Here is a 15346-nt window from a genome sequence, read left to right on the forward strand (position 1 = left end):
TTAGATTCCGCCTCGTGGTCCTATGCCAATCCTTCCCCTCTTTTTGCTCCCCGTGCTTTCCTGTCAATACTCTCTACTGTCCTATACAATAAAGGTGAAAACCTCGAAAACAGAATTATTAAAAAAAAAAAATGTGTGTATATATATATATATATATATATATATATATATATATATATATATATATATATATATATATCATTCATTCGTTTTCTTTTCGGCTTATTCCCTTTATTAATTAGGGGTCACCACAGCGGAATGAACTGCTAACTTATTCAGCTGCAACCCAACACTGGAAAACACCCATACACTCTTGCATTCACACACATACTCTATGGCCAATTTAGCTTATTCAGTTCACCTATGGCGCATGTCTTTGGACTGTGGGGGAACCAGAGCACCTGGAGGAAACCCACGCGAACACGAGGAGAACATGCAAACTCCACACAGAAATGCCAACTGACCCAGCCAGGGCTCGAACCAGCGACCTTCTTGCTGTGAGGCGATCATGCTACCCACTGCGCCACTGTGATAAAGTGCTGGAATAGTTTAAAAAGTGCACCTGGAATATGCTTAAAAAATGCTTCAATTTGACTTTGGAAAATGTGAAAGAACCCTGAAAAAAATGAACGTGAGCCTTTTTTAAAAAACTGGATGAACTTCTTGGCATTTCCATCCATTGTTCATTATTAATACAAAAGTCCAAAAGGTTCATAAAAGTACCTGGTGGAAGCGTAGCTATTCTTAAATTTCTTCTCCTTTCACACTCTTTTTCTTTTTCTCCTCAGGACTCTGATAACCCTGACCTGCGTGACCGTGGCTACATCTACTGGCGTCTGCTGTCCACTGACCCTGTGACGGCTAAAGAGGTGGTGCTGTCTGAGAAACCTCTGATCTCAGAGGAGACAGACCTGATTGAGCCCACCCTGCTGGACGAGCTCATCTGCCATATCGGCTCGCTGGCCTCCGTCTACCACAAGCCCCCAAACGCCTTTGTGGAGGGAAGCCACGGCATTCATCGCAAACATCTGCCCATCCAGCACGGCAGGTACTTAGACGGCTAAACCTAGATCTTGCTAACCCAATTATGTGGGGTTTTTTACTGGTCTAGAAATTGCTGTTAGTGTTTGTGGAAGTTAAAATTGACTAATTATCTATGTTTATTCTGGCTTTTCTCTGCTATACAATGGTGCTTTTTTTTTTAAAGCTTCCAAAAACACAATTTTATCATAAAATGTATCGTCATCTTATAAAGCAGATCAATGTTCTTTGTTTTTTGTAACAAAACCATTTCTAATTGTTTTAAATGTCAATGTTGAGCAGATTATTAAACAATGCTGGTTGGTCATTGTGTTTACTTGCTCACCAGATATGACTGTGATTGGATCCCATCACTTGATGCTCTTCCGCAAGCACAAACACATGCATAAGCAATTCATATCTACGTCTATCAGCTGATCCATAAGCAGATCTGTCATATATCTGCTCACAGATGGATCCTCTGATAGGCGCAGATTTCAGACACTCCACTTTCTGTGTATCTCTGTCCACTCTTGGTGAGGTGTATTGAAGAGATGGTCATTGGAGCCAATCACAGTCATGTCTGTTGAGCATGTGAACACAATAGCTTATTAGCAATGCTTAAAGTTTTTTAACATCACTTAAATGTTAGCGGGAAATGGACATTTTCAGTAACAGTCAGTACTTTTGACAACTTTACTCCAAAACATTGACGACATTTGCATTTAGCTGATCTAAGTTTTCAAATTTCACACTACTGCCAAAATGGATCTGCAATTTATATCCTGCTAGGTCTGGGTGATATTGCAAAACATTATCGCGATATCATGTTCATATCATTCGATATCGGTATTATCATTATTAACAATGGTGTTCGGTCAGTAAATACAGATTTTATCACCCAGCGCTATATCCTGCCATCTCGTACTTCAGTTTCTCGTTAGATCTTCTGACCAATCAAATGTTGTCAGCTATCTAAAGCATTTCACCCCCGATAAGATGCTGTTGCCGTAACTGAAATTGGTCACTTTTTCTCATGTAACCTGAGTGTTTTTAAAGGGTTTACCTAAATACTTGGAAATATAAGAAAGAAATACATGGAACACTGTGTTGATCTGTACTCCTGTATGTTTATTTGTTATAACAATCAGGGAAGGCGCCCAAATAGTGCACTATATAGGGGAGAAACGTTTTTGTACACTTGGTTTCCATTCACATGACTAAAGTCTAATCTCATGTGAACTGATGCAACAACAGGAACATAATTTGCTTTGGTCCAGAAGTTCACACAACATATCAGAGCCATTTGAACTACACAGAATGTTGTATTTAATGTATGTTGTATTTAGGGTACGTTCACACTGCAGACAAATGTGGCCCGAATCGGATTTTTTTGCCCACATTGTGACTCAGATCTGTTTTTCTCTTGACAGTGTGAACAGCCCAAACTGCATGGAATCTGATCTTTTCGATTCAGATTTGTGCCACTTTCATATGTAGTAATAATCAGACACAGATCAGATGTTTTACAATGCGACCACAGTGTGGATGTGTATGTATGGATTTTATATGACTTTTACATCATCTTTGAGCGACATGCGTCTTCATTCTGTGCTGCAAACTTCGTCCTTTAAATTACCACAAAAAGTTGGTTGTTCAATTTGAAAAACCTTTTGAAGCCCAAACTGGTGCTTGTTAACCAATCTGGTTTTATGATTGGGGCACGGGTTTATCGCGAAGCTGAAGAGCGTCGGGGGGTGTTGCGAATAGGGGATCTATGTGCAAAGGTGGGGGCACTTAAATTGAAAAAAAATTTTAGAATTATGTTTTTTAGGGGTTTTCACCTTTGTTGATAGGACAGTGGAGATCAGATTCAGAATCAGTTTTATTGCCAAGTGTGCTTCACACACACAAGGAATTTGTTTTGGCTACAGAAGCTTCCAGTGTACATAAAGTGACAAGTGACAACACAAAATAAATATGGAAAAAAAAGATAAACATTAAACAGATGCGGTTAGTCAAGAAACCTGGATGTTGAGTTGTATGTACAGATTGTTATAAATATACAGGTTATCAAACACTGGAGAGCTCCACACCGAGGCGGCCATCCGCGGCGCCATCTTGATGAGGTTTCCAATCTGAGATTAGAGACAGGAAAGTGTGTGGAGCTGAGATCGGCAAAGGACCTCGAGCCAGGAATTGAACTCTGGTCGCTGCGAGCACCTTGGTGCTATGTGTCGACAAACTAACCACTAGGCTATTGCCGCAGTCGGGCAGTTGAATAACTCTGCAAACAGATATACCAACTCCGCTTTAACAGTTAAGTTTGCGGCTGCTCATTAACCCTTGATGAGTTCACTACACCAGTGGTCAGAAAGACACGCACCGTGTTTGTCATAAATCACAAATGATCAGTGTTTTCAATCACAAGAGACTTATTTTAGGTTTCCAATGCCGAAATACACATTAGTAGAAGCAGAACAACCCTTTACAGTTCATGAAATATACCATGATTGTCTGTGAAAAGGGCATTAATTAAGCATAATCTGACATTCGTGCTTACTTCATACAGTACACACATTGTGTGCATATTTAGACATTTTGTGCTGTCCGTAACTGTACTTTTGTGCATGCGGGTCAGTTTAGGACCATGATCTGTTCACACTGCAAATCTGATATTGGCCACGTTTATAACAGCAGTGTGAACAGCCATGCAAAAATAATCTTATCTGAGAAGAAATCAGATTTGAGCACTAAGCCTTGCAGTGTGAACGTAGCAGATTGTGGCTGACATCTAGCTTGAGGACTCTAATTGGTTGAACTTTAATATTAACAGATACTATTTGCTATTTTTAAACAGAGGAGCTTCTCAATATGTCCCACCATGTTTTCATGTTTTATTTGAAATTATGCCACACATCGAACAAACTGCTCACTTTATAAAGGGATAGTTCACCCAAAAATTGTAATTCTTCACTATGAAACAAAAACATTGACTTAATTTAAAATTGTAAGGCAAATTGTTGCACAGCTTTTTTTATTCTTATTTTTTTTTTTTTTTGAGTTGACTCAATTTAAATCAAATCAACTACAGTGCCTGAGTTAAAAATTGCTGGAAATCTATAACCATTGAATTAATAAAACTAAATAGTATGGAAGTCAATTGTGACAGGTTTCCAGCATTCTTCAAAATATCTTCTTTTGTGTTTAAGAGAAGAAACTTTGAAACAAGTAAAGGGTGAGCAAATGATGACACACTGTAAAAAAAGTTGACTCAATTGTAAGTCAAATTGCTTTTTAGTTGACTCAACTTTTAACCCAAGTACTGTAGTATCCAGCATTCTTCAAAATATCTTATTTTGTGTTCAACAGAATTAAAACCCCATAAATATTTGGAACCACAAGAGGGTGAGTAAATAGTGAGTAAATATTAATTTGTGGGTGAACTATCCCTTTAAGGCCATTTCAGGAGACCCTTAAAAAGTGTTAATCTAACAAACAACTTAAAATTACAATGTCATGGTGGTCTGTCAAGTTCTGGCATGGTGGTTATTTGTTTATCTTGCTCTGCTTTTGTAAAAAAAGTATGTCTGAATCAGTCTCAGTCTAGTAATACAATGAGGGACTCATTGAAAGTAGTGCCACACAGAACCTGCGTTGTCCTCTCCATCAGAACACTGAAAAAACACTTGGTGGTCCTTTGTTCACTTAGTGTTGCCCTTCTCAGTGTGTATAATATTTCTTTTGCAGTATCGACACCGGGGAGAGTCCCGTCAGTACCGGCCCCGCTGCTTCCATTGATCAACCCCAGGTCATCCCATCCCAGGGTGATCTTCTGGGAGACCTGCTTAATCTGGACCTCGGGCCACCGGTCAATGTGCCCCAGGTGTCCTCCATGCAGATAGCAGCTGTGGATCTCCTCGGAGGTGGTCTTGACAGTTTGGTGCGTATTTTGATTTTATTACATTCATCATGTCTGCATCATGGTTGCTCCAAATATTATTTCCAATTACTAATTCTGCAATAGTTATGTTTTAATAATTATTAGTTATATTTAAAAAAATTATATATATATATATATATATATATATATATATATATATATATATATATATATATATATATATATATATATATATATAATTTTTTTATTATTAATTAAAACAGGTTTTAATTAATAATTCTTTTTTTTTTTTTAGCATTTTAATCTTGTTTTCTGTTGTAAACTATTATATAAACTATTTTATATTAAACTAAATATACTATTTTTGAACTAGGAAAATTTACCTAGCACCTTTTGTAAGATAGGAAGACTTTTTTTTTATTTTTATTTTTTATATTTTTTATTTAGAAGGATTGTTTTAGCATTGCAGAGACACTATGGTAATTTGTGTTCATTGTTTGAAGTAGTTTTATGATTATGTTATTTTAACATTTTTAAATTTTGGGTAAAGTTTTTGTAATTTTAAAATTGATGACGTTTTTTTAACTTGTCTTAACTTACAGTTTTTATTAATTTTAATTTTAGTTGAAGTTGTTTTAGAATCAAATTCAATTCTAAACAATGAGAAAAAAAAATTTCCTTGCAACTACTATAAAAACTAATATTGCAAATATTAGTAGCAAATATTTTTTATGTTTTCAAATTTAGTTTGTTACTGTAGAATAACCCTAAATAATATTGATTCTTTTTCCAAGTAATTTTGTGATTTAAAAAAAATGTTTTAATAAGTATTATTATTATTATGATTATTTTATTATTATTATTACTTAGAATTTTTGTGGATGTTTAGAATTTTTTAATGAATGACAGAATATATGTATATTTTCATATTGTTCCAAGTGAAAAGAAATTAAACAAAGGCAAAAATTCTGTTTTAAAGAGATCCTTTATTTAAAAAAAATTCATTTTCAGAGCATTAGCATTTGAATCAATTAACTATTGAACTCAGTTAACTATGAATATTAACTATTATTAAATATGAATTAGAAAAAGAGCCAAAAAAAGAGCCCCAAAATATATATATATGTAGTGTTTTTCATTCTTGTTTGGAAAGCAAGAACTAGTCCATTTTTTAGTCCAATTTTATTTTTCATAATTCAGTGCTTAATATGGTTTGTAATCATATTCCCTTACAAATGAACTCAAAATTTGTAATTCAGAAGCATTTGCCACATAGAGATGTTGTCTAGATGTTGCTGTAGGATTTTCATTTGTTTTAGTAGTTTCTGGGGTTTTTGTGTGTTTACTAGTGCAGGTGTGGTTAAGGGGATTCGGACCGCTCTGCTCAGCATGACATGATTGCTGCAGTATATTTCACATTTGAGAGATCTTCAAGTGAACAGCACAGTGAAGATTAAACAGTGGTTGTATTACTGCTCTGACTTCTAATTAGGGGCTCTTTGTTTGACACGTTGCTGATTTCTGCTTTTGGCAATACAAATATGAGAAATAAATCAGAAAGTAAAGGCTGATCACAACTATTTATGCTGTTTTGTACATAGAATGGAAAACAGAATTTCCTCTTATTTATATAAGACTTCTGATCATCCACTTTATGTAGATGTACTGTGGGGCAAAAGAAAATCTGATATGCCTGCCTGTCATATGAAAATGCATTTATTTAAAAGTGTCATAGAATGAAAATGTGGATATATCTAAGCATAGTTGAACAGTAAGAGCTCTGGAATTGGAATTGATATGCCATGAGCCTCAAATGCCATTGTTTTCTTGTTCTCATGTAAATTCCATAACTCCCTGACTCTGACGATGATCATTAATATGCATGCCCCAGGCAGCATTTGATTGGCTGCATTGTTTCCTAATGAGATTACAACAATTATATATTTTTTCCATAATTTTTAAGTTCATCTAAGCTTGTATTATTCTTACTATGGACGTAGGACTCTTATTTTGAAAACAAGACCAGCATTAAAGGTAATGCAATCAGGCATGGAGTATCAAGATAAACATCTTACTATCACAGCTGAATGCAAAGTTTGTGAAAGGCAGATTACAAATTCATTTAGAGCCCTAAAGAGGAATAAGGTCAATTTACCTGTAACTTTTCTTAGTCTAATGTGTATATTGTGAAATGTGCTGTCTATATCTGTAACAAGGCAACAAACACGGCTGAATATAAGCATTTACTGCAAGTTTATGCATCGTGTCATATCACTCAGTTCTTACTACGATTATTCAGGAGTGAAAGGACTCAACTAAACTTTAAAAGCTCATCTGGAGGCTTTTTATATATATTAAAATCACGAATAAACTCTAAATAGATCTCTGTCAGCTCATTTTGTTAATTATAATTATTGTTTAGCCTATGTTTTTCTAGTACTCCAGTAAAATGTGTGTATAATGGCCCGTTTCTACTGTGTGGCACAGTGTGGTTCGGTACGGGTTATGTTTATCAGGCTTGCGTTTCTACTGCCAAAAGGGTACCATTGGTATGCTTTTGGTAGGCATGCTGTGCGACAAAGTTTTAGACGTCATCATTCTCGCTAAAGCTGTACAGGTCGTTCACAGACCATCTGAGAAGCACTTCTCTCAAAACAGAGGCTTTATACACATAAATACTTGTGTATAAATGTTTATTACTAACCTTTCTATGAACAGGATTTGATTATAACTGCAAGTCAACTGCGAAGTAACCTACTGTAACGGCTGCAATTAAATGAAATAAATAAATGCAACATAAATGAACACATATAGCACCTTATAGTATCCGATATGTTGCCAATTACAGGAAAACTACACACAACATACATTTAGTCCTTATTTGGGTTCAAAAACAACACGCAACATATAGCCCACAGTCAGTGCAAACCTATCATATTTGTCTATAAATTTCAGCAGCATGTGTAGCCTCTTGTTAGAAAGTAATGTCGTTGTTCCTGAGTTCAAAATAGTCCAAAAGGTGATCATAATAAACGTTAAACATGGTCATTTCTTTGTTTTAGGTTGCTGAAAGAATCTTTTGCTCCTTTGTTTTTCCGCCTTCTATTTTTTCCGTTTGTCTGTTTTTGAAAGGATCAGATGTCAGAAGCACTTTAATAATCACATACACATTATTATCATCAGCTCATGAAGTTCATTACTTCAATTATAGACACGCGGCGAGTTCTCTGGAGAAAGTGAAACCACTCGCACTTTTTAGACAGGCTCGCAAAAACAGCAGGACACAGCAGATTTTGTTCTTCTTAAGCTTTGTGGCTGTTTATCAAGATGCCGACAAGGTTTGTTTGAGCTCGGGTCGACCATGGCTTGTTATTATATGTATATATTATAATGGTATAATGTCTTGGTTGCGTTTTTTTGTTTTCATTTTCCTGCTTGTCCACGAGCGAATGACGTATTTCTGTAAACCAATAGCAATCAGAGATGGTGAAAAAGCAAAGAAGACCAATCAAAGAAAAACACTCTTTGAATAGAACTGTACTCTGACATTCTTTATTTAAAATAAAATAAAGTTTTTTAGGTTAGAAAAAAACATGTATAGCATTATAAGTTAAATTCAGGCAAAACTAGAATGCAAATCTGTACAATATGGCATCTTGAGTTTTATTTTTAGTGTTGATTAATGCGTAGCTGCAGGGCTGATGTGTGTTGATCTGAAGAGGCTGAAGTACAGTATATGCAGTGTTTTCACTTTCTAGCAGAACTCCAAAGTGTTATATCACAGTAGCCACAGGGCCTTCTCTACTAAACACACTGCAGCCAGAGCACCACAACCTCAGGGCTGAATGTGTTGCCCACTTATTCACAGCCATCATCCCACATAAAAATCTTCAGCTCAACTCACATACACAGTACCCGAGGGTAGCTGAGGTGATTTACATTTTTTGCTTGGGATGTGTGCAAATCTCGCATGCGCTCTTAAAGGGCAAAAAGTCAGTCTACTGAGAAGTGAAAGCCTTCACAAAATCATCCATGCATTACTTTAGTATTTACAGTCGTGCTACATGTTAAGGTGATGTAGTTACATATATTCCATGAATATTTCACATTACTGTATTGTATTTTCCAAAAAAAATGTCGAATTTGTTTGCCTCTCCTGTTTTTATTCATAAGGTCAACTTTTCGTGGTGTGGTGAATTTGAACTAACTAACTTTGTACTTGTGATGGATAAAGCTCGGGTTTGAGCTCAGTGAATCACAGTTCTACAAAAGAGATTAAAAAAAGCTGTGTAAAATCAAGGTAAAACTATGTCGTCGCACTGAATTTTTGTTTTACTTGTGTTTTTGAAAACACGACTGGTTGGGTTTAGGTCAGTGGTGTGCTAGGTTATCTGTACTACGAGCCCTGTATCATATTTCAGATTCACAAAAGTATAAACAGCGCCCTCTTGTGGATTTGTCATCTGAAACGTTTAAGAAAACATACCCGAAAAAACGTATTTTACATTTAAGTATATGTAACCTGAGGCACGTATTTCCAGTGAGCCTGGGTTGGTCATTTATGGCATGCATGATGTCGTTCTGAAAGCGGAACAAGCTAAAGAGTGTAAACAACGCAAATGATGTCATCAAAAAGCAATTGTTCCAATAGATCTGTTTTATAATTTTAGCAAGTAGAATTAACGCCATCATCTTGATTTTGTTTCACCATGTTTGAAAGCACTATACAGCTTCTATGTACAGCTTCTATGCTCCTATTGGTCAAAAATGTAATAGACACCCAATTAAAAAAACCTGACAGAATTTCTGTCTTTGGATATCATGAACCGTCAAAGACACAGCATAGATCAGGGATGTCCATACTCAGTCTTGGAGGGCCGGTGTCCAGCAAAGTTTAGTTCCAGCCCCAATCAGACACACCTGGGCTAGCTAATGGAGCTCTTACAAGGCTTTCTAGAAACATCCTTGCAGGTGTGTTGAGGCAAGTCGGAGCTAAAATCTGAGTAGCAGAAGTGTAAACTGAGCAGGGACACGTGACTCCACACGCAAATTACACGGAAAGTAATTGAAAAAATTGACCTGGAAAAATTCGGTTTATCATTATTATTATTATTATTATTATTATGATCATCATTATCATCGCCCAGCCCTACTGTGGTGACATTCACAAGGGCTATTGAGCTTCAAAAATGACTAATAATACTTCCCCTCAACACCCTTTTTGTGCTCAGTTGTAGAAAATTATACTGTCTGGAGCAATACGAGGTTGAATAAATGACTGAATCTTCATATTGGATGGACCGTGCTATTAATTGCGATAGGGATATTTATGGGAAACACATTTTAAAGCGACATGCCAGAATCCTCACATCCAGAAACAATTCATTTTGTCCTGCAGCCATAAAAAAGCCTGTTTCCACCTCCTCGTGACTAATTGGATTTGTCAAGCAGGTATCTTGCTGCTGGAGGAGGCACCTTGAGCACGGCACATGTGAAGCGTTTATATCTGAGCCGCGCAGGTGCTGCTCCTCAGTGTAATCTTCTGTTTAAATTGGAGCAGTTTCTGCGTCAGAGCTTCGAACGGGTGGCCTGAACAAACCAGGATGGAGACGCAGGCCTGCTGTGTGAAGATTGCAGCTCAAGGCTTGTTTAGCACGGTGCAGGGAAGAGTGTTGGATCCTGCTGCTAGACTAGTGATACATCTGAGTTTCACCGCTCGCTGATGGGCCACTTCTCCACCATAGATTGTGAGTTTTGAGATGTGCTGCATCCAGTGGTTAAACTACTATTTGGTAGAGGGAGAAGATGAGGTGCTGGTTCAGGTTTTCAGGACAAGATATAACATGAGGATTAACTTGTTATAACTGGAGATTGTTCATAATTAGGGATGCACTGATACAGATACTGGTATTGACATTGGGCCCGATACCAAGCTCCTGTACTCATAAATACACGCTGATACATTGTGACATCATCGACAAAACTTTCAATGCAGAGACTCTGGCAGCAGCAACAGAATGTCAGCTCTGTGGAAAATTTCACAATGAATGATCACAACCCATGTATGGCAGACTGCAAATTTTGCTCCACGAAAATATCAAGAGGAGGGTTAAAAAGCAGTGCTTACAATACAAGTAATATGATAAAACATCTGAAACTTAAACACACAAGGGACCATGGAGAATTTGCCACTAGTGGTACTGTTAGCACTCTGCAACCAACACTTGAAAGACAAGAGAAGATGACAAGGGATAACTTAGCTAAACAAATAACAGAGGTGGTTACCCAAGTCATTGTTCTTGACTATCGATCACTTTCAGTTGTAGATAACGTGGGATTTTTTTTTTTGGAGCTGAAATACGAGATTCCCAACCGCAGTCATTTCACAGATGTTTTTATTGCCACAAATACATGACGCAGTGAAAAAGCACGTCACGAGCATGTTGCACGACATAAGCAATTAGTTTACCACTGACATTTGGAGCTGTAGTGTAAATCCAGTATCTATTATCAGTTTAACGGCACAATGGATAGATGAAAATTTCAATCTACAGCAAATCATGCTTTATGCAAAGCATTTTCGGGGCTATCATATGGGTCAGCGATGCAATTTGAGTAATACCTAAATGTTGTGGTCCATGACAATGGCAAAAACATGGTAAAGGGCATGGAGACTGGGGTTCTAGTCTTTCATGTGCAGTCTTTCATACGCTGCAGCTGCCTGTCACAGAGTGTCTGTTGTCACAGCGCAGCATTCGGACTGACAACAGAAACAGGCTTGCAGCTGAAAATTAAGATGCTTCTGTTTTTTTTTCTTTTTTTAAAAACCTGCCACTTTTGAAAAATAATCAGAACTGATCGACTGACTTTGGTACTTTTCATTTCGCAAAAAGTATTGCAAAAGCAAACACATATCGTACAAAAGCTCTGAGGAACATCCTTAACTAACAATTTATTAAAGGGCACCTAGTTTACCCCTTTTTTATGATTTAATATTAATATTATGGTTCTTCTGAGTGTGCCAGTTTAGGTTCAGTTCAAAACACAATTCAGATTTTTTTAATATGTGTTAAGTGTCATTTTGGGGGCGTGTCCACAGGTCGCTGTTTTAGGGGCGTGTTGCTTCACATGAAAATTAGTTTCAACGTAACAAGGGGGCGGAGCCAAGAGCTCCCCCGCTCTGTGTTTGGCAACAGACAGGCAGACAGAGAGAAGCAACATGAGTAAGAGGACAAGCATTCAGCCGTACATGTACGACTCGGACACAGACTAAGCAGAAACTACAAAATCATTTGTGTCTTTGTAGAGTTTTACAGCCAACTGTGTGCTAGTTTAAAGTTCCGAGCTTATACACCAAGACTAATAACCACGCACACTGAATTAACTTTGACTGAGGCACCGGATGCGCCGCTCAGAGCCGCAACACGGCACCAGACACGCACATTCGCATGTTATTTAAAATGAAACTATTCAGATTGGCACAGCAGAAATATGAACAGTGTCCTGAGTCGTGGCTGGGCGCAGCGGACAGCCGCCGACTTGAGGTGCCGGTGTGTGTACCCTGATAGAAACCTATGCTTAGAATTCTAAAATGCATGGCGCTGTGTGTCGCCGAGCGGTGCGGACTGCAAACAGACGGCAAAATGGGAAAATGTAAGTTTGTGTACTCCTGGTTGGAGAAAGACGAGTTTAAACAGTGGCTGAAACCTGTCGCTGAAAACAACCGCGTAATTTATTCTTTCAAGCTTTGTTTCTTCCGAGCTTATCTGAGTTCTGCTGCATGGTTGTGCTTCATTGATTTATTTAACTACAACTGTTTATTAACAAATGTTTATTAAGGTAAAGGTTTGATACTGATTAGAACTTGTAGTGGTGATGAGGTCTTAACATAGTCTGAGAAGGTCTTTAAAAAGTCTTAAAAATGTATTGAAATTATTTTTAGGATGCCTGCATACTCTGCTTTTGGTATGTTGGTGGCTGTTTTGCCCCATTGACGTCCATTATAAAGACATTTTTTGATTGCAAAGCCTTGTTATCATATAATCAGGCATTTTTTATTGTTGGTGGTTTTTCTTTGTTGGGAAGAGGTAAAATTAGTCATTTTTACTGTTGTAACAGTCAACATCATTAACCCTTTAGATGGTCCTGTGCAAAACGTTATATGGATAATAACAGTAAATTATAGTGTACGTGCATAAATCTTTATTATATTCTGAGAGCTTCCTTTTGGAAGAAGTACAATTTGTAATTTTAGCTGTTCATTAGTTGCAGTGCAAAAAAAAAGTTTGTTTCTGGCTTCTATATGGAGTACAGTGTGTGTGAGAGAGACCTTTGCGAGCTTACCTTGATATCTCTGAGAAAATCAAAATAAGCATGGTGTCATGGCTTTGCAATAAAAAATATAATTATAATGGAAGTCAATGGGGCATAAACAGCCACAAACATAACGAAAGGGAAGCAAATTTGCCCAGAATGTATTGAGTTTCTGAAAAGTTTCAAGCATTTTTTTCAAGCATTCAAGCATTTCCAAAATTATGTGTCAAAATAAGATTAGTGACCAAAAATCATCTCATTTGCTGACTTTTTGTTTTTTTATGCTTGACAGCATTTTTAATTTAAAATTGAGAAGAAATGTCATCCACAGTTTAAAGAACAATTAGGTTTAACTCAAACACATCAACAATGGAGAAACTGGAAAAAAGAGAAGAAAAACTGGAAATCAAAAAGAGAAACTGGAAATTTTAAGGGGATCTCTTCAACTATCAAACATTGGAAATCTGTTTAAATGTTATAAATAATGTTCTTTTTCTTTCATAGACAGCTCACTTTGCTTCACAATACCTCAATATTTCATCAATTACCATTGGTATTTATTTAATAATTTAGTTGTTTTTCTTAAATCATTTTTCTCAATCTCTTTTAATGAAGAAATATCTGAGTAGAAGGTCATTAAATAATCATTACATTTTTCATTTTTGGTTGAACTATTCTTTTAAGCAGAACCCAAATGAATAGACTAAGTGGATGGATGGATGGAGGTTCATCCATCGTGGAAGTCGTAGCCAAATTATGACCCCAGAGTGGATGAAAACATCCCAATAATAAAAAAAACTATAGTAATTACTATTAATTATGCATAATTACATGCAAATAACCCAAAATCCAATTCTCATTGTAGACCTAACCATATAGTACAAAAATGTAATTCATTAGTTAATAATGATTACTATAATTATGTAATAATAATTATTATTCTGTAACTAAATGAATAGTTACACTGTGAGAGGAAGGGGGGGGGGGTGTTTGTAGATTGCCAGGCGACTATCAACAGTTGTCTTAGTTGTCGCTTCCAATATGCATGGGCAAGCTGTGTGCCTACATTGGAAATAACAAACTTGTGCACAGAAAAGAAGCAATATGTGAATGACCCCTAAGACCACCGTCATTTGCGATCTCCAGCAGTTGATCTTGCACAGACATGCTGGATTCACCTGATTTGTTGACGAATGGGTTTCCAATCCATTCTTTGGCAGTTCGTGGGTGGTTCACTGAGCCTTTTTCTCTTCACAAAGAAACTTTCCAAAGACGTCTGTTTCTTACTCATTTTGCTCGCTTGTGGGTTCAATTTTGGCACTCATGTAACCGAGAGAATATGGTCATTTTTTTTAAAATAAAAGAACGTTCAGACTTCGATAGTAAATAAAACGGAAATCATTAATGATTCCTTGCGCGGCCAGGTACCAATTGATCCGCGGACCTATAGTTGGGGACCACTGCCTTAAAATAGTGTCACCTCAAAATTTTACTAACCTCAAACTTTTGAATAAGAGTTAAACCGTTTATTTTTCTTGTACCTTTGGCAGTTGTACCTAAGTTAGCATGTTGGTTTGTACTATAAATCTGCATGGTATAAGAACAATGACCAATGTATCATGCACATAGTCATTCATTCATTTTCCTTCACCTACGTCCCTTATTTATCAAGGGTCACCACAGTGGAATGAACCGCCAACTATTCCAGCACGTTTTATGCAGTGGATGCCCTTCTAGCTGCAACCCATCACTGGGAAACACCCATACACTCTTATTTAGACACACACTCATACACCACGGTCAATTTAGTTCATCCAATTCACCAATACCGCATGTCTTTGGACTGTGGGGGAAACCGGAGCACCCGAATTAAACCCACATGAACACAGGGAGAACATACAAACTCCACACAGAAACGCCAACTGGCCCAGCCGGGACTCCAACCAGTGACCTTCTTGCTGTGAGGCGACAGTGCTAACCACTAACCGCCGTGTTGCCCCCAGTTTGAAGTCATTGTTAACAAAATTTCCAATAGTTACAAATTTTGTTATGAGACCGATTGCAAAAACACAATACACATTCATCAGAGAATTGGTTTTATTTTAAAGG

The 15346-nt window shown here is 37.0% G+C and overlaps 1 protein-coding gene across 1 annotated transcript in view; it reads left to right on the forward strand.

Moving 5' to 3' along the window:
- The window catches only part of ap2b1 (adaptor related protein complex 2 subunit beta 1), an 81575-nt gene that overhangs the window by 26633 nt on the left and 39596 nt on the right, over window positions 1-15346 (forward strand). The window contains exons 13-14 of the mRNA XM_056458634.1: window positions 789-1048; window positions 4771-4963. Of these exons, the coding sequence (XP_056314609.1) occupies window positions 789-1048; window positions 4771-4963 (453 nt within the window). The remainder of the gene's footprint in view (window positions 1-788; window positions 1049-4770; window positions 4964-15346) is intronic.

Source organism: Danio aesculapii, chromosome 5, assembly GCF_903798145.1.
Source record: "Danio aesculapii chromosome 5, fDanAes4.1, whole genome shotgun sequence".
In the NCBI taxonomy this organism is placed as follows: domain Eukaryota; kingdom Metazoa; phylum Chordata; class Actinopteri; order Cypriniformes; family Danionidae; genus Danio; species Danio aesculapii.